The sequence below is a fragment of the Acartia tonsa genome, chromosome 8 (genome assembly GCF_053477335.1).
Source record: "Acartia tonsa isolate MP-2025a chromosome 8, ASM5347733v1, whole genome shotgun sequence".
Taxonomy (NCBI): Eukaryota; Metazoa; Arthropoda; class Copepoda; order Calanoida; family Acartiidae; genus Acartia; species Acartia tonsa.
In genome coordinates, this window is record NC_137267.1 from 18,513,179 (window position 1) to 18,533,564 (window position 20,386).

The following is a 20,386-nucleotide window of genomic DNA, read 5'->3' on the forward strand; positions in this document are numbered from 1 at the left end:
TCTATAATTAGAAAAATTAATATGGTATGTAATACAAAAATGTTTTAAAACTTCTTAATGAATATAATGACAAATTTTATTTTTCATAAATTCATTCATCATATAATCTATTTATATACTCTTTTAGTTGCAAAGCTACTATATTACTCACTTTGACTGTCTGTTCGTTTTTGACTCTAAGGAGGTAAATGTGATTTTCTTTGCAGATATTTAGCATAGAGTGCTAACTACCAAACTTCCTACACAATTAACATTCTTAAAAGTAAAACAATCGTCTTCTGATAATTAGAGTAAAACACTAGAGGGAGAAAGGGTTAAATAACTGTATCTCCCCATCGCAACTGCCTTGTGCAACCTTTCTATTGGGTCATTGAAAATCAACTAATGGTGTCGCTTTTATAAACACAGCCAAGTAGCGGGAAATATTTTAGAAGCAGACGAAAGAGGTCTTTGTAAAAGAAAGAGAGGTAGTTGTCTGTATATACATCTATACTATAGATCTTTTCTCTGATTGACCAAAACCAACTTAGATTTAAGGAGGAATAACTTACACCCCCTTTGGCTGTTTTAGATTGGTTAAGGGGTGGGGGGGGGGGGGTGATACACCCCCCTCTTGCACGCCTCTAAGCAGAAGACTTTTTTTGATGGACGGATGTACAAACCTAGTAATAAAGTAGCTGCTCTAATATAAAAATATTCTTAAATATCTTTTATTACTATTTTATTTATATTTTAGAAATAATATAAATTTAATGAACAACTTTTTCTTTTGATTATTTCTTAGTATAAGCTTTTCATTAAAGATAGACACATAATCATTAATATTTTGGTATTACATTTTTTTATTTACGCCGAAAATAATTAATAAAATAAAACAAAAGACAAATATTAAAAAAGATATTTTTACATTTTATAAGAAAAAATATTTAGAGCATTTTTTTCTCATTTCTTTAGTTTTGTTTATATGTATGGTGTCACCCATGTTATAAACTAAAGACTTTTCAAAGTTAGGACCAGTATATTTAACCTTACATTTTTAGGACGATCATTTCAAGTGTTTGTACATTCTAACAATTAGTTAGATGCACACTTTTAGCTAAATACTATGAAAGAAAATAAAACATTTACATCCCTTATGTCAGGGATCTTATAGGGATAAGACAGTGTACGATATATTAATGTACACCCTAAATTATGATAAACAAAAATAGCTCTCAAGTACTACTTTATTTTTAACTCTACTAGTCTTTTTATTTGTATATACACGCATAACTGTTTTTAAACATATATTCTGTTTTGATAAAATACTTGAAATGATTTTTAAAAATTGTAAACATTGGTCATAAACAGCAATTCATTGTTGTACATTTCAATGTTGCTGTTGTTTATAACAACAATCATGAAATCCACAAAAGCAAAGCTCAACAAACATTCAGATCAACTGAAACAAAAATAAATAATCTTGTTAAATAATTTATGCAGAATATACATGGATATTATGACAGGGGAAATTTTTTGTTATTGATATTTCCCCTGTCATTTATTGGTCAGTTTGTTCATCCAATAGAAAGGGAGGGGATGGGATAAAGGAAGGGATTTTTTTAGCCGTCTACAAGTTCACTTGATAAAATATAGTGTAAGATCCAAGAAATGATAAATCCATTTTTAAAATACTTAAATTGACACACAGAAAACTGTCCCGAATTTGTATTAATTTTGAGGAACAAGACTCCAGTTACGTCATATTTTTCTTTCCCGAAAAAGGGAAGAAGGAAAGAAAAAAAAGGGAAGGTGGGAAGAAAAAAGAGATGGGAGAAAAGGGGGTTTTCCCCATCTCTTTTGAAGAGATTTTCTTCCCCCCTTCCCTTTTTCGGGAAAGAAAAATATGACGTCACTGGAGTCTTGTTCCTCAAAATTAATACAAATTCGGGACAGTTTTCTGTGTGTCACTAAAATTTAGTATACATAATTTAATCTTCCATATTTTATCCCATGAGACCCCTGAATATTGAGTTAGGGTGTGGGGTTAGATTAGTATCAGAATTTTAACTTTTAATGGCTATGCATATTAAGAATCAAGTAAAAAATAAGAAGTAAGTTTTCTTAATGTTTCTTGAAAATAAGAGGCTGTTTATTTACAGATGACCTGATTTTATGTAACTGAGAGTTAAATGCGCAGCTCAAGTAAACGCGCTAAAACTAGCTGATATCAATCAAAGCTGGCCGGACTACCTATATCTGACCTGATTCCATATTTACAGGGATCTTAAGGGATAAGACAATGTACATTTTAACTAATGTATTTTCCTATGATAAAAGAATATCCTTTCTATAGATAAAATTCATTTGTTGAAAAGCGTGGAACCAGCCAACTAAAATTCAATTACAGTACCCATTGTTTTTATCCCAATGAATAAGATAACATGGTTAAAAAACTTTGGGTACCTTTGTAATTTACAGTTCTTTGGCCCCTCCTTCCCTGTATATTTAAGATAAATATCGTAACTTAACAAAAACTTGAAATGGACAGTCATTCTGGAATTATGGTAACTTGAGTATGGCATGGATATATCCTATAAAAGTACAGAAAGCAATTTGCTAGCAAATGAAAGGGTCTCCAACACTTGGGTCAGTTAGTTGAATTAGTAACATTTGTCCGTGTTAAAATATCTCGTTCCTAGACTTAGAAATGACTAAAAAAACACCTTTTCATTTTTTTTTTGTTGAGAATTTGCCAACTTTTAGAGGTTGTTCAGTCATTTCTAAGGCTATGAACGAGATATTTCGAAATGGATAACAGTTCCTGAATCTAGTCCTCAAGGCCGTTTCAGGGAGCACCTTGAAGCCATGTTTCTGATTCAAAAAATTTTGACTCCAATTCAAGAATAGCTATACAATTTAATGTATGGTTGCCATTTGTTTCTAAATGCCATTCCTAATTAATCTATTTTTTTTTATTTCAGAATAACCATAAACTAAAATGCGCAAAACAGAAGAGATATTTGGATAATTGAGAAGGGCACTTTTGAGAATTCGGCCTCAGAATGGTGACTACAGATATAAAAGACACTATTCTCCATCCGTCATTCAAGAATAATTTCTGGGTAAGTTTTTATTTTTCTTCTTTATTTAGTAAGAATAAATAAAGAAATAAGATATATTTTAACAACGATGACAACATTCATAAAAGCGAAGCACTAAAATCAGAAGAAGGATTAACAATTGTCGGAACTTAATAAGTAGAACATAATTTGTAAGTCTAAACAAAATAGGACAAAAATTTGTTGCAAAATTGCTTAAATACAGGTTACAATAGAAGGACATAGTTTTTTTAAAGAATTAATTGTAGGTATGTTTCGCTTTTGATATTGTACCTTGTTGTCCTGGGAATCATTATTACAAAAATCATATAAACATGATAATTATATCATACAAAAATTTGTTTCAGTAAAACGGCACGATCTTAATAATATAAAAGCTTTGCTTTTAAAAACGGTTATTTAAAAACAAATTATCCCTTTATAATTTATAAATTATTTTGTACCAATCAATCAATGACCCGCAATATTTTAAGACAACGAATGAGAGAACGTGCATATAAAATTTACTTTTTGTATAGAAAGAAATAAAATTATGATGTTTTTTTTTATAAGTAAGCTATAATCACCATTTATTGAAAAGAGTTTGCATACAAAATACAAAATAATCTATCTATCTATCTATGCATGTTTTTCAAATGTTGTTTTGTCTAATAATTATCTTGTTAAAAAAGCAATTTGCCTATTTAAATGACTTTTCATGACTTTAAACTGTTTACAAACAGTTGTTTGAAATTTTATGTTTGTATTCATTAATTTACATTTGTAAAACACATGTAAAACAATGGTGACAACATCCATAAGGAGAAAAGCTATAAAATATAAAGAAACCAAGTAGGAAAATTTTATTCATAAAATATTAGTAAAAAGGGCTGAATTCTGTCTAGAGGGGGAGGGCACCAACCCCCAAAATAAACCTTTCCTAGATCTATGAGAAACTTCAATCTAAAGGAGAACCATATTGGTTCATCGGTTATTTAGATCCTTTGGTACAAACACGCAACCAGACATATAGACATACTGTTACTTTTATTTAAGGATTAGTTTTTGACAAAACCAATCCCTTTTTTCCCCTGGGGCAGTATAAAAAAGAAGTTTCACTTTTAAATACATAAGAAACTAATTTTTCGGTAATCAACTAAACCATCTAGTCTACTTTTTCTTTCCTTCTACACAATTGAGTTAAATTAGATTATCCTTTTTCTGCTGCATTTCCATCAAGATTAGACAAAATAACGTTTCTCTCTGTTAGGTCATTTTTCTAAGAACTTTAAATATCAGGGAGTATCAGCTGCGCCCCTATCATCTAGGTGCTTTATATTCGAGAGGAGGGCTGAAAATAGATCAAATAAAATAAAGCAAAGGCGTGTTAAGGGAGGTATATCTCTTTTACACCCCCCTAATATAGCTAAGGAGGGTGTCAGAGTTAAATTTCATACCCCACGTAGATTTAACGGGGATGGTTAAAAAAATTGCGCGCTTCGCACGTCCATAACAAATTCAGGAACGCTTTTGGGACTTTTCATTGGTCATTTGCTTTTGCAACTTTTAAAACTTGCGTCCATTCTAAAACTACTAGGTGACTTTCATCGTACTAGATTTAACTTTCTATGAAAGAGTCTAAAATATATTATCTGTCTAATTTCTATCCTTAGTTCGACATGTCATTAGCTGATTTAAAATGACTGAAGAAACACGTCAGGGAAAAAGTTAAAAAAAGCAAAGCATAAAATTATACATAAATAGAAAATGTTAAAACTAAAATTTGCCATATATTTTAACTGCAAAGCTTTTCTGCATGTTGGAGACGACTAACTGTAAATTATAGCATATTAGAAAAAAAACCGAACTCTTTCAAGCCATGCTGGATGATATGATATAATATGAACATTTGTGCTACACTATAATTATTTGTCCGATTATCTTCTTTGATGATCTTTGGTTTTATAGAGTCAAACAAATTTTAATTCGCTTTCGCAATGGAAATGTAAAGTTTTTTTTACAATTTAAATATCTCTATGTCCCAGCATCATATATAGAACTCTATAGCTTGGGGCAAGTGTAAAAATGAGGGTGCTACCACTTCTACTATATATATTTCACTAGCGGCTTCGCCCCTAGCCTCTAGGGGCTTTGCCCCTAGAAAAAAATAATTTTCTGCACCAGCACCAGCAGCACCAGCTGCACCACCTGCACCAGCAGCACCAGCTGCACCAGCAGCACCAGGAGTATTTTTTTGGGGGGGGTAAATTTTCATTTTTGGGGGGGTTGGGGGTGTCCCACCCCCCAAGAAAATAGCTTAAAACCACCACAGGACCAGTAGGTATATTCCCTGAAGAGTAGAGCCCATTCGGTTCAGCGGTTACCGAGATCTTAAGCTTCAGACGGACAGACGGACAGACGGACAGACAGACGGACAGACATCGTTCTACTTTGTATTATAGATATTAACAATTCATAATAACCGCAAATATTTAGAATGTTTGCTCCACTCCCGTTATTAAATGCTTCAAATTTGTTTGTTACTTGAAGCTACGCCCTTAAATGCCTCTAGGGGCCCTTGAGGGGGGGGGGGAGTCGACCCTCCCCAACTTTCAATATAGGAAGGATAGTCAAGTAAGAATACAATGTAGCTTTTTAAACCTTTACAGTACCTATGAGAAGCTACACTGTAAAGGAGAAACATATTGGTTCAGTGGTTAGCTAGATACCTTGGTACAGGCAAACAGACACACCCACACAAACATAAATCCTGTTTCTTTTGTATTAGAATATTGTCTTTTTTAAAAACAATCTAAACCCAACTGCAGATAGGATAATTTGCGGAATTGATAACACACCGTAAAACTGTTTCAAATTATTATTTCTTACTAGTTTTCTTAAATGGCATTGATTTACAAAAAAAGACCACTGGGAAATCTTAATAATGCTACAAATTAACTTATTTTGACTTTACAGTATACTGATATCTTTATCAATAATATTTTACTGCTAACTTATTTTTAACATAATTGCTTAAAAATATCCTTTTTTTATTTTATTTTGATTTTCAATTATCCTGTCTTTTGAAACTTTTACAGTATAGCTTCTCATAGGTCCTAAGATGGTTTATAACTATTTCTGGGTTGGGTACCACAACCCTCCCAAGATAAATCACAATTAGAAAATGACCCTCCCCGCCTGACAGACTCATGGATAAACCCTTATTTTAGAGTATCTCCGTTTCACAAAACAAAAACACACATTTCATAAATTTTAGAGCATCAAATTGCCCCAAACCATACAAGACGAAAAAGTATACGAAAACAAAAAGAGAAAAAAATACGACTTAGTTGGCCTTTATAAAATCGAATGTATTATGTCATAAGTGAAGCTGCTGTATAATCTACTAAAAAGTTGGATGTTTTTGTTGCAGGGACCTAAAGGGAAAACTATAAACGATTAATTGATGTACATCACCAAAGATAAAAAAAATAACTAAAAATAAATTGATGTCTATCCCCTATGACGATACACAAAATTATCCCTTTTGTAGATTACACAATTAGTGATTGAAACGTTTGAACACTCAACTAAAGATCCAACCAAATCAAAATGTCCCATCCCTTCTTGATAAATTTCCAATCCAAGTCTTTTTAATTTAAACCCCATATAAACCTTATAAACTTATTACCAATTATAATTTTTCAAAAAAGAGCTAAGCATTAATGAACACGTTTGCGAGATAATCTTTGTATGACACCATGGAGGAAAGGGACATTTAAAAGTTTATTACACTTGTACCCACAGTTTTATAATATAATTCGTAGGTTCAACAACTTTAGGGACTTTGATTTAATTTGATTGGTTGATTCATTATGTTGAGTGTCCAAACGTTAACCATTAATTGTAATCTACAGATGGAATAATTGTGTGTATCATTATTAGTAATGAACAATGAACATCAATTTATCTTTCATTATCCCTTTAGATCCCTGATATGACACACCTATAAATCTTAACATAGGATATGGTTAATTTACCGTGATCATTAGATGATAGGCTTTTATAAAAATAAATATACCATTACCCGTCATTTACAAACATGGACAGCTATATTTGAAGGTATTGCAACAACTAGCTGAAAACTTTTTCAAAAATAAGATAATCAAAGATTTTCGTAAAATACTTTAATCAGGTTTGATTTTCTAAAAATGGTTTATTATTATTTGGATCTTCACCAGACTTTTATGGTCTCTTATAAAGTGAAACTTGCAGCAGGGTAAAATGAAGATTCCCCCTTACACTCCCTTAACCCAAACCTCTCCCCTTTTACTGGATGAACAAACTGACCAATAAACGAGTTCCATGTTAGCAATCTAACTTGACGACATTTTCCACCTGTCATGATATCCACGTATATTCTTCATCCATTTTTATAATTGACTTAATTCTGTTTTGATATTTTTTGAGGTTTTCTAACTAATAAGTCACTATTTCACAGCCTATTTTGAAGAAAAATATCCCAGTAGAGTAGAAAACTGTAAATCATACTGAACCAGAATCTTGATTTGTTGGTTTAAACTAGCAGTGTTCAAACTTTTCAACCATTTAACTTTTATCTACAGAAGAGAGGTAGTAATTTTATTGATCATCATTGGGGATATGCATAAATTCATAGTCTATTGTCTTATCCTTTAAGATCCCTGGAATAACCCAAAAAAAGGCTTTTTAGTCCTTGCCTGGATTTTTGTTCGTATCTTATACATATATGTTTAACGTTAATAATGGTAATTTAGGTTTCATAAGTTTATTATGTTTTTGTCAAATATGGAGATAAAAATAACATGTTCATATGCCAAAAACAAGAATAAAAATATTCTTTAAAAACATGACATGTATCATACATTAAAAACGAGTACTAAAGCGAACCAAAAAAATAACAGACAGCCAACAAAGTTTGTCATAAAGAAGATGCTCATTACTCAAAGGGATTTCAAATTCCAATTTTGAAATGTCAAACTTTAACTTCAGTAATAATCCTGTATTCCTGTAGCTTAGGAACAGACGGAATGATTATTAGGATTATAGAGTAGCTTAGGAACTAGAAATTAGCTAAAAAGTATCTATAAATCTAAAACAGGCAATAATATTACCAAAACGTGTCAAATTTTGGCTTTATAAACAAAGATTGTAAACAAGAAAGCCATCTTCCACATGCAAAAAAAAAATGAAATAACCCATTTGAGATTGATTAATCGTAATGGGGTTTGTCTTTCCCCCTAAAAATTTGCCTTATGCTTATAATCTTAGAAATATCCATAGAAACTTTCAGCAATATATCTTGAATAGCAAAAGCAACAAATACATTTCGGCAGAACGACGGTCCAAGTGAATTACAAAAAAGGGTGCTCAATATTTTCCAACTAAATATATTAAAAAAAAAGTAGCCGTCAACCTAAAGTATAATGCAGAATAATTCACATTCCCCCCTTAGAATGGTCATGCATACACGGACTAACAGGCAAAGAGAGTTATACAGTAGCTTCGCCACTAAAAAGTGAAACAGATTATCAGCAATGTGTCAAGATTTGTGGCTTTACAAAAAACCGTTCAAGGGTATTGAAGACCACGGACAGTGGCGGATTTTCTAAAAATAAGTAAACAGGACTATGAAACCACAGTCATACTGTTTTGCAAGCTACAACCATATACAGCAGTAATCAACGATTGAATTAATTTGAAAATATTTGATAGATTCATCTAGTTTTTTTTGTAATTTTAGGGGAAAATGCTTCATAATAATAATTACCTTTTTTTCTGCCCCTCAACAGTTATTTTAGATTTATTTCTCTTGTTGGCTATGCCTTATTTCCGATATACAGCCGCTAGAAAATATATAGCCGCATAATTTTGTATTTAGTTGCAGTTAAATTAACAGTCTACAACTAATAACCGAACCACAGTTTTTTAACCTTTTCAATAATCCAACAAGCCGCCTATTTCCAACAATTCATAGCCGCCGCAGTTCAACCTTAATAATTTTGTTTCGGATTTTTGTATTTTTTGCTCGGAATGGTCCCTTTTTTGGCAATGCCCCTTTTAAGGGGCAAATCGTTGTATTTTTAAAATGGCTTTTGAAAGGTCAGTTTAGGTTAGGTTAGGTTATATTGGGTAAGGTGATTGTTTCAAAGGGTTAGGCAATTGGCCCCGCAGTGTTAGAGCTCCACGCATGGGCTAGAAATAGGAGAAGAATCGCCCCTTAAGGAGCGTTGCCACGAAAGGGACTACACCCAAATTATTAAATCAAAACTGTCTTTTTCTAGCATTTATTTTAATAACATACATGTCTGTGTTTGTAAAACGATCAAAAAAAGAACCACTACAAAGAAAATTAGAAAATAATCGTCCAATCATTTTGTTCTTAATATAGACACACACACACACACACACACACACACACACACACACACACACACACACACACATACATGTAACAAGAACATTCAATGTCATGTATGAGAAAGCGCAGCATAGAGAGACTAATGGATATAGAACACACAGGGGAAAATTGTCGTCAATTTAGCTTGTTAACATGGAACTCATTTATTGGTCAGTTCATTCGTCCAGTAGGATGAAATCTCAAGCTGCGACAGAAAAACTTTATTACTTTATATAAAATGATTATATAGTTTTATTTTAATTTTTCAAGATTAATAGCATCTTACTATGAATTAACAAGACCCATCAAAAAAAGTATTTAAAATAATAATTAGTTTACCTACTCTATTAGCCTAGAGGTTAGGGGTGAAGCATCTAGAATTGGTAAAAAGATAAGCAAATATTTATAAAAGATAATACATATAAATATTTATATTTTCCTATCTTAATATTTTCAAGTGTTCTAAAAATAACTTTATTTGTAAAATCTAGGTATTTAATTCCTTCATTAAAACACTTGAGTGGCAAAAACATTTATTTTTAAGTGTTGTTTTTGTTAAATTATGAAAGAAAATTTTTACAATTACTTGTCTGAAACAAACATACAAAGCTGTTCTTGATGTGTTGTTTCTTTTAATCCAGTTTTAGATGCCTAACGCATAATGGTCAAAAGAATCTACACAAAAAATAATTGAGTCTTGAATTAAAACAGAAAAATTTATATTTCCAACAAAAATAATAGCTTTTAATTTAATAAATATTTTTTGAGTATTGCTTGGAAACCCTTGATCATAACCGGTTCTCAGAAATACTGAAAATTCATTTATAGCATCGTATTACAGACAATTTTCCACGAATAATACAATAAAAAAGATAAGTTAAATCCCGTTTTTATAGCCCGGGCCTTTTTCCCTTCGGGACTAAAATAACTGTGATATTCGGGGAATTCTGTCTTTAATACGATGCGATAAATAAATATTACTTAATTATATCACTCTTCTTCTTACAAATATTAACATCCTTGTTTATTTTCAGAATGCCGAGATTGGAAATTTTAGTGGTTTTGAAGTACTTGTCAAGAGAAGCAAAGAATCCAGAACATTATGCAAAGATTTCACTGACTTTATCAAGCAAAGGTATTTATAATCTTATTGACACATTAATAAGTTGTATAGTAATAGTCTTAGATGGTTAAATGAACAGAAAGAATCGTAAATAAAAAATCAAAGAATAGCTAGATAGAACTATTTGATATCAAATTATATTTGCATTAAATTTCCCAACCTATAATTTGTTAAGGTCTAGAAAAGTTTGTGTATTTTTTCCACAGGGGTCAAGACAAAAGATCACCGCATTTTTTAGGCCCATGCAATATTTATACCGCCAAAAGGAATTTCCAAGACTTGTTGGACAATAGTCAAAAAATTACAAAATGAGATTTTATGTCTTATGTTATCATATTTGGGTTAAACAAGAACAATACTGTCAATATGTTGCGCAACAATAACATTTTATTGATAATTAGACAGTAAATATAGTAAGACTAAATCATTTTCGACAACTATTGTTTTAAAATTGTTAAGATAGATGATTTTTTCCATTCTTTTAAGTTTTGTCAATAAATCTCTGATTATGACATATGACATACGAAATTTTGAAATATAATTAATCAACAATTAAGATAATATATATTTATTGAACAGTACAAATATGACAATGAATTTCTTGGAGGCCACAATTTCAAGTCCAGAAAATCTTCCAATTTCAAAGAATATTTTAAAATAGAAAGTAATCTAAGTTAATTTATACGCATATAATTCCAGCGTTCACATAGATGTATGTATCAATTAAATTTGTATGTAAATATTAAGCAAGCCAATTTATGTAATGCGATTGGTTTACTTAGCTTTTGTAATTAATCAATTAGTTGTTAATAAATATTTTGATAATATAACAAATTTATTTGTTGGCTCATTAGAATTTTCGAGATTGCTAAGACAAAATGGTATAATTTGTGATGAAGATTGTTGAACTTCCCATTGTCTGATAACTAAATCTGAAAATAGGGTTTATGTTTTGTCTTTTTGTGTATTTATTTGTGTGTTTTTGTGATATATTGTTATGCAATATTTTGAAAAATAGATGTTTTAGTTAGCAATATACAACTCAGAATCTGTCTGTATATCTATCTATCTATCCACCTATCTAATGTTTCAGGGCCCAAATAGAAGAACAATATGGAAAATCTTTGCTAAAATTAGCTAAACTACAAATAGGTAACTAAAAACAATCTTATTTGAATATTCATCGAGGGCGAGCATACTACAGAATACATACAAAGTAACAACGGATTTTAAAAGATAAGGCAATGAAGATAAATTGATGTAAATCCCCAATGATAATGTACACAATCACATCCTATGTTGCATAGAAATTTGAGTTGATAAATTTAAGCTTTGTTAGTCTAAATCAACCATTTTTGATAAAAAGTACTCCAACGATAGGAGGGCTTATAAAACATTTGGTACAATAATAATTCACCGTCCAGTGTTCATTTTCTCTCATTTATCTATAATGAGTAAGTATAGTATGAGTGTAATCCGCGATCATGGCTCAAAACGTAGCGCATCCGCTCGTCGCCGGGGAGGTGATAGCTTCGAATCTCGGGCCGACACCGCGTCATAACTAAAGACGTTAAAACTGGTTCCTACTGCTGCTATGTCGTGCAATACTTGGGTGTTAGAGTACCACATCCAATTACACGTGGATGATGCTCTAGATTCTCTATATGATCACTTAAATCGAAGGATAATGTCGCCCTTACGAGAAGTAATGGTAATAAGTATAGTAAGAATTTTTGTTTGAGGCGAAATATTTAGTAGTCTGATTGATTGTTCTTGTAATAAAAGCTTTATATGTCACTTTGGTTGGTTTACAAGTGGCAATCTGCTACCAAAGAAGTTGCTGTTTTTGTTGATTAGTTTCTATAAAGATTTATTTGAACACCAACAAAGATATGCATAATGACGTAGGTACATACGCCCAAAAAAGGATTATTGGGTCGTTTTATTTAAAATTCAATTAGGACATGTTACCTTACAGCATATACTCCCTATATGATCATGGATACAGGGAGTTGTTCATCATACTTTTCATTGGTCATTAAAAAGGAAATATTTTAAAAAGAGGCAGGAATACGAATAATCTTATTTAGCAAGGATGTCGATAACCGCTGAACCGAAATGGTTCTAGCAGTGAAGCTTCTTATTGGTCAAGGGAAGGTTTATAACTATTTTGGAATAGGGTACCCTCAACACTACAAGAAAATAGCCCATAGTGACAATGTAGGCTAAACATTTGTGATAGGAGTACAAACAAACGGACATACGGGTATTATATATTTGTACATCTGCTAAAAACATAGAAAATATGATCTGTGTTTAAAAATAAAATCATTTATTAAAGAGAAAAGGTAAAATATAAATAAAATGCAAAGGATATTTATAAATATTTAATATTCTTGACTTATTCCATAAATAAAAATATCTAATTTTAGATTTTAGTTTTAACTAAATAAATCCTAACTATGTTTTAAAATTTTTAAAAAATACTTTGTGTTATTTTATACACAAAAGTAGCTGAATGTTTGCATAATTATCCAGTAAGATCTCGTAAATGGCCAGACCGTTTATTTGGAAGAGGGGTAGATCACTCTCCCTAAGACATTACTTCACGACCTCTCCTTTTGTGTTTGTATCACCCCCAAAGATCTTTTTGTCTATGGGCAAAGCCACTAATGGATAAATTATTGCTTGGATCTTACACCATTTTTTTGTTCTCTAATAAAGTACAACTTGCAGCGGGCTAAAATAACGACTCCTCCTTCCACCCCCTTTACCCCATACACTTCCCTCTACTGATTGAACAAACTGACCAATAAATGAGTTCCATGTTAGCAAGCTAAATGTATCCCTTGTCATAATATCCACGTCTATTCTACATCCATTTTTTATAGTTGTTGAATTGTATTTAAGGTGGAGAAGAATTTGGACCACTGAGAAAAATCTGGGAAACATTAAAGGATCACACAGAAGCTGTTGGAGTTTCTCATTCACAGGTTTAATGATTATTCATCGTGTCGAATTAAAGACAGTCTTCCGCGGATATTAAAAAAAAAAAGATAAGATTAAAACCAGATTTGTGAGACCTGAAAGGTGAAAGCCCAAGGTAGCAAAACTGATATCAATTTTATGGTTTTTATTTATGGTAATATTTGTGGAAAATTGTCTGTAATATGATGCTTTACTTAATTTTAATATGGCTGAGAACCGATTTTCTTTTCTATTTCTATGTATTTGGATAAAATTTAGTTATCCTGTTATAAAAGCACACACAGAGAGATAAACAGAAAGACATCTAGTTACTTTCATAAGAACACAGTAATAGTGTCTGACTGATTATGACGTAACAAAAAAAATTAGCCAATGAGAGGCCGTTATTGACCAATGGTAAAATTTATAGTGGCCTCTCATTTTTTTTTTATTACGTCATAATCAGTCAGACACTATTACTGTGTTCCTTTCATAACTACCTAATATTCTAACTAAAATTGGTGCAGGCTGCTCAACAGTTGGATAATGAAATTGGATGTGTCCACGAGTTCCTAGAATCCTCCAAGGACAGACGAAGATGGGCGGAAGAAAACTCCAGGTAAAACTAAAAATCAATCATCTGCAAATTTCAAACTGCATCAAAAAAAAAGAAAACATTGAGGTTATTTGGGTGATTCAAGAGATAATAGTCCATATTGTAATATTAAATTAATGACTACCTATATTACCTAATTATGGTGGGATTATCCTTCGATTTCAAGTGATCATCTAGAGAACCCAATGGTTTCATCCGTTTGTAATTAGATGCATCACTATATATAACGCCCAGTGTTAGATATTAGGTTAAGTAACATACAAAAAAACCCTTGATTGCACGACCTTTTTAAGAGAAGTTCTATCTGTGCATGGCAATGAGATGTGCCTGTTTATAGGCCAAAACATTCACCTACTCAACTATTCATATCGCATACCTGACATAGCAGCAATAAAACCAACTTTAACGTCTTTAAGTATGACGCGGTGTCAACTCTACCAGACCATTTTTAATTTTAGTTTTAGGAAGAAAAAGAAAAAAAATAGAGGGGGGGGGGTTAGTCATTTTTAGCGCGCTACTTCTCTTGGGAGGTGGCTGTTAACCTCCGTCAAAATGGTTATAAACCCTTTTTTTTGTTACTTTTATTTCAGAATGTTATCAACTTAAATATTTTAAATTTGATCTATTTTTCAGAACCCTACAAACTCAAATAAAAACAGCACACAAACGAATGCTTGATCTCAGGTATAGTTTTCCAGCTCATTATCCCCACGGATTTCACGGGATAAGACAATGGACGATAAATTTATGTACATACCTAATAGTGATAAACAAAATATCCCTTCTATACAATTACAAATCAAAATAAATTAAAAGTCCCCAAAGTAGTCAAGCAAACGAATTTGAAACCATTATTATAAAACTTTGGGACTAGTTAATAAACAGCCCATTGTTCCTTCTCTCTATGTATTTTTCCAGATATCATACCGATGATAAAATAATTTGCCTCCATCCAAAATAAACAAAATTATCACTTTAGTAGATTAAAATTATTGTTAGATTAGTCTGTTTTTGTGTCTTAAATTATAGAAAATTTTTATACAATAACAAAATTCTTTTAAAAAGAAATTAATTAAAATCTACGAAATATTTTATTGCACTTAATCAAATATAGTATTAAAATATTTCATGTTTCGTATTTACCTCCCACTCTTTAAACTAAAGAAATTTTATATTTAGGTTTTGTAAGAAATTTATTATACACTTTTAAATTTATATTCATATAAAATATGTATTTTAAATTTTAAAAAATAGTATACAAAAAAGAAGGCAATGTTTTATAAGAAATTTATTATACACTTTCAAATATGTATTTATTTTTTTAAAAATTAGTATACAAAAAAGAATGCAATGTTTTACCCATTATATACTATGCGATATCAAAATTATATGTTTTAGATCTTTTTATGAACCTATTAGGTCTTTTTCGTTTAGTTCTTATATTTTGGTCTTTTCCCCTTAGGTATTTTTAAAAACAAAGCTTTTCTATAATTAGGGTCGGTCCGTCCGTACGTCCGTTTCGTTAATTTAGGCATGTTAGAATTGTCCTATCGATTTCAAACTTTCCATAGTGATTCCTTTAGTAGTTAGGTACGATTTAGAAAGCGTAGCAACTCTATAATCATTACAAGAATGTCCGTACGTCCATTTTAAACATGTTGTTTTTTTACTTTTTCACAACAATTGATATGTGATGTAATTATCTGATTGATCTGATTTTTGGTATGTTGATTCCTGGGACAGCAAAGTATAACGTTATAAGCGAAGCAACTCTATAATCAAGTCCTAAAATTGTAAGCATTTCCATAAACTTTATCCTGTATCAAGCAGTTTTTAAACAAATTTACTTACAATTTTGCTTCGACTCTTATACATTTATATTCTGATTATTCAGTTCTGACATTATACAAGTGTTAATGTCCGTTTGTCCTACCGTTTCAGTGCTTCGCTTTTATGGATGTTGTCATCCTTGTTTACTAAAGCTTTAGCACCAAAATTGTTTTTTCTTTCTTTTCTTTTTTATTAGCAAAGCTGCTCTATTATTCAGTTTGTCTGTATGTACGTTCCTTATGCTATTTGCTAGGCTGCTATAAAATAATGACTGCTAAATTCTTTCCCAATGCTCCACTGGAATATATGTTTTTTTTTCTCAGCCGCTTCTATACCAAAGATGTTATTATACTTTAAAGAAATACTTTTATAGAAACGTTAATTTTATTCTCTATAAATCTAATAAAATCAACGAGAACAGGTTTCTCTAATAGCAGCTAAAAATAATTCGTATTAAAATCTCTAACAAAACAGTTTAAAGCTAAACTTTAACAAATCTAGTAACTATTAAAACATCGTTACATACAGAAGGTCTATGCGTACAAATAAAATGATAATTCATAGCTTTGTTACTTATATATAAATTTGGTAACGTGATATTTTTATATCTTTTATAAGCATATTTAATTAAATATAATCCAGGGAATAATGGACAAACCTGGGTAAATCCTTCATTCCACTTGGTTCCACTCCCTTGTGGTTTCCTGTTTCCCAAGGAGTGACTTGGATGAAAAAAATATTTTTTTTCATTGACCTATCTCTGAATCCATGAATTCAGGATATATATGCAAATATAACAAATATCACCTTACATTAAAATTTTATATTTTAATATTTTATCTTACAAAAGCCCTCGCGACCTTAGTTTATACGACTGTACAATTTATAATTACAAAGACATTTATGCTGACTTTCAAAATTAATCTTGGGGAAATGTAATGATAGGAATGTAACCATTTTTTTAGCAAAATTACACCTTTTTAGATTGAAATTATTGGTAGTAAAGTTTTGACTTACAATACATATGCAGATGCTTATATAGATCCAATGTTATCTAATAAAACTAAATCTAGTATGGAGCTGTTTGACTGATACACCTCTTACTATCCTATGAAAACAAAGGGATCGCTAGTGTAAAAATAAGAGCAAGGAGGAGAGTCTATCTCTAAGTCAAAATAAGTTCTATAAATCTACTCATATCCTGTAACTGATCTATTAATATTTTATACTTTATTCTCATTTACTTAAAATATTTCTTTTATTTTGTTATATTGTCTCTGATGTGTTTTTGAATACTAAAGAATTGTTTAGTAGATAAAGATAAAAATCAATGAATAAAAAGAAAGAACCCCAAAACAATTAGCTTCATGTTAAAAACACAAAAAAATCTTTCTTCTAAACTTTCAATAGGTTCAAAAAGGAGAACATTCATTTAAAAATGTTATATAAAGATTTAATTAAAATATTAAATAGCAACAAATCTAAACTATTTATGTGTCAAAGTAGGAAAAACAAAAATTAATTCCATTATGTAAAGAAACCAGTGTCTTTGATATGTAGCAAAGTTTTACAAATGAAAGACTTTAGTTAAGAGTAAATGGGTGTTTGTAAATTAAAGATTAGCCTGTATGAATCATTAAGGTTCAGCGGTTAGCAAGATACTTTGCTATTCACACATAGACAGACTTTATATTTCTTTATATTTATGAAACAGGTATAAACACGATTACTTATCAATTTAAAGGGGTAGTTTTACAGAATGCATCTAAACTTAAAATTAATGAACTGCATATTTTTTCCTGTTCAATAGTTTAAACAACATTTATATGGCGTATATTTTAAAGAATTTCAATTTTCTTACCATATAGTTTTTTTTTTAAATATCAAGACTTGCAAATCATATTCTTCTGATTTATTGCAATTTATATATTATTTTCACAAAATCAGCAAGACGACTAATTTAGTGATGTCTAATTGTTTGATTGTTTGTTATTTATTGTAATTCAAAATTATATATGTTTGATAGTTTACTTGTAACTTATGTTTGAAATCATTGTTATGAAATGCACTTCATGCAACTATCCCTTTTTTAGGAAATTATATGAATGTAGGTGTAGAGAAGAGGTACAAGCTAGTCATTCCTACCATCAGGTGCAACAATAGATACAATAGATACACACAACATACAAATAGATAGATACACACAATATACAAATAGATAGATACACACTATATACAAATAGATAAATATACATACACTATATATGAACATATAGATAGATACAAACATATCAAATAGATAAATATAAATATTGGCATATTTATTAACCAAAGTTTGTTTGAAAAGTAGTTTTTATTTATAGAATTTTTTCTCTCAAATCGCATTACTCTTGATTTATTTATACCTTACTCCCTAGTCTCAAGGTGATGTAAAGGGTTTTGATAATAATATCTTTTATAGAAGGGGAAGGTGTAATAAAAGTAATTTTTTACAGGAGCCATTCAATATGGGTAGACGTGAAAACCTCCAAAGAATTAAAACACTTGTCCTATACCTCTTATGTAAAAAGATACTAACTTTGAGATGTAAATATTAATGCAAATAAGAAATGTAGATCATGATAATAACTTTAGGGGTTAAATAGACAGGCACCTCCCATTGGTTAGGTTGTCTCAAAATTAAGTTTTTCTTGTTAGGGTGTTTCCATGTTTATAATTCAGATATTTAAATTTCATTTATTGGTATGGTTAGGGTAAATTCAAGTATATTCAGATTTTAGTTTTTAGTGGTCTGAATTCTTTATCTGATAGCAGGGCTTCATATCACTCTAGAAATAACCCTTCCAAAGAAGATACTAAATATTTTCTTCGTATTTTAGGAGGTAGCACGAGGAGGTGAAGAAAGTGGGGGAGCAGATAAAGCTGCTGCCAGGCATAGCAAGGCTAGAAGCAGCATGGAGTCAGCTGAGACAGCTTACAGGTAGATTATAAGATAGATCAGTTAAACAGCTGCTAGACACATTAAAGCTCGAAGTATTATAGAATCAGCCTAGACAGCGTTTAGATAGATACATAGATAGTTCAGTATAATGGCTGCTAAGCATCTGTGAGTCAGTTAAGACATATAACAGGTAGTTGATTATAACAGCTGCTATTCACAACAAAGCTAGAAGTAGTATGGATTCAAATGAGACAGCTTATAAGCTTATAAGTAATACGTTTATTAGCTGCTATGGACATTAAACATGTGGAGCATTGCTAGAGGAAGAAAATAAATGTAGCTAGGGAAAGAATTGTTTGAATAACCTGGAACAGCTTACATACAAAGCATTTTTCAGTCAGTTGTATTATTAAAAGATTCTTTCTAAAAATTAGATAATAAGCTAGGCAAACTATTCTTATGCACCGTGTTCCAGAAAAGCCAAGAAATGACAAAAAATCATAGAGAGTGTATATTTTAGAATTTTTAAGAAATTTTATTTAAATAGCAATAAGTATCAATATATCTTTCAATATAATGGCGAAATTTTAAATATCTCCATCCTGGCTGGCACAGGATGCCAGCAAACCTGGCAGGGTCATACAGGTAAAGAGCAAAAATATTTTGTTTGCCTTAAACTAAGCATTTTAAGTTACCAAATACTAAAATATCCTATACCAGTACATACCAATATCAAATTTAAGTGTTTAAGTCAATTTTAGGGTCCAGGTATGATCCTGCAGGTCCTGATCCCTCAGAAATATTTAAACAGCTCTTGAGACCGCAATTTTTGACCTATAGACTTCAAATTTTAAACATAAGCTTTTCTAACAAGTATGTATGACCTACGGAAATCATATGAAAATCTCCCGCTGTTTTCCCGCCGACCGCTGTCGCCGAAATTTATATTTTACGATTTCTAATCCAAAGTTGACATACAGATGAGCCTATTTCTTATTTATTTTCTGTGTGTATATGTAGGGAGGAAGGGGACAATGTGCTGTTTATTATAATAGTCCCCAAATTCACCAAATAGCGTTTTCTTATTTGTAGGCATAACAATTTGCTGGACTTTTATTGAATTTTGATTGGTTAGTTTATTAATTGAGTGTCCAAACGTTTCAATCACTAATTGTAATTTATAGAAGAGGCAATTTTGTGTATTAGCATTGGGAATGTACATCAATTTCTTGGTCATTGTCTAATCCCTATAAATCTCTGATATGTAATACTTTTATTTTATTTTCAATTTACTTGAAAGGAAGCATTTTCTATCTTAAACAATACAAATTCTACTTGTCTTTTTTTAATAAGTATGAAAGCACCTTTGGAATAAGGTTGTTTAATGAAA

General features: G+C 30.8%; 1 protein-coding gene across 1 annotated transcript in view; it reads left to right on the forward strand.

Annotated features, from left to right (window-relative positions):
* The first annotated feature begins 2,961 nt into the window (after positions 1 to 2,961).
* LOC145326160 (uncharacterized) overlaps positions 2,962 to 20,386 on the forward strand; it is a 48,874-nt gene continuing 31,449 nt past the window's right edge. The window contains exons 1-8 of the mRNA XM_080169306.1: positions 2,962 to 3,104; positions 10,554 to 10,654; positions 11,736 to 11,794; positions 13,553 to 13,635; positions 14,137 to 14,228; positions 14,859 to 14,909; positions 18,149 to 18,206; positions 18,935 to 19,035. Coding sequence (XP_080025432.1) covers positions 3,045 to 3,104; positions 10,554 to 10,654; positions 11,736 to 11,794; positions 13,553 to 13,635; positions 14,137 to 14,228; positions 14,859 to 14,909; positions 18,149 to 18,206; positions 18,935 to 19,035 — 605 coding nt within the window. The 5' untranslated portion in view covers positions 2,962 to 3,044. The remainder of the gene's footprint in view (positions 3,105 to 10,553; positions 10,655 to 11,735; positions 11,795 to 13,552; positions 13,636 to 14,136; positions 14,229 to 14,858; positions 14,910 to 18,148; positions 18,207 to 18,934; positions 19,036 to 20,386) is intronic.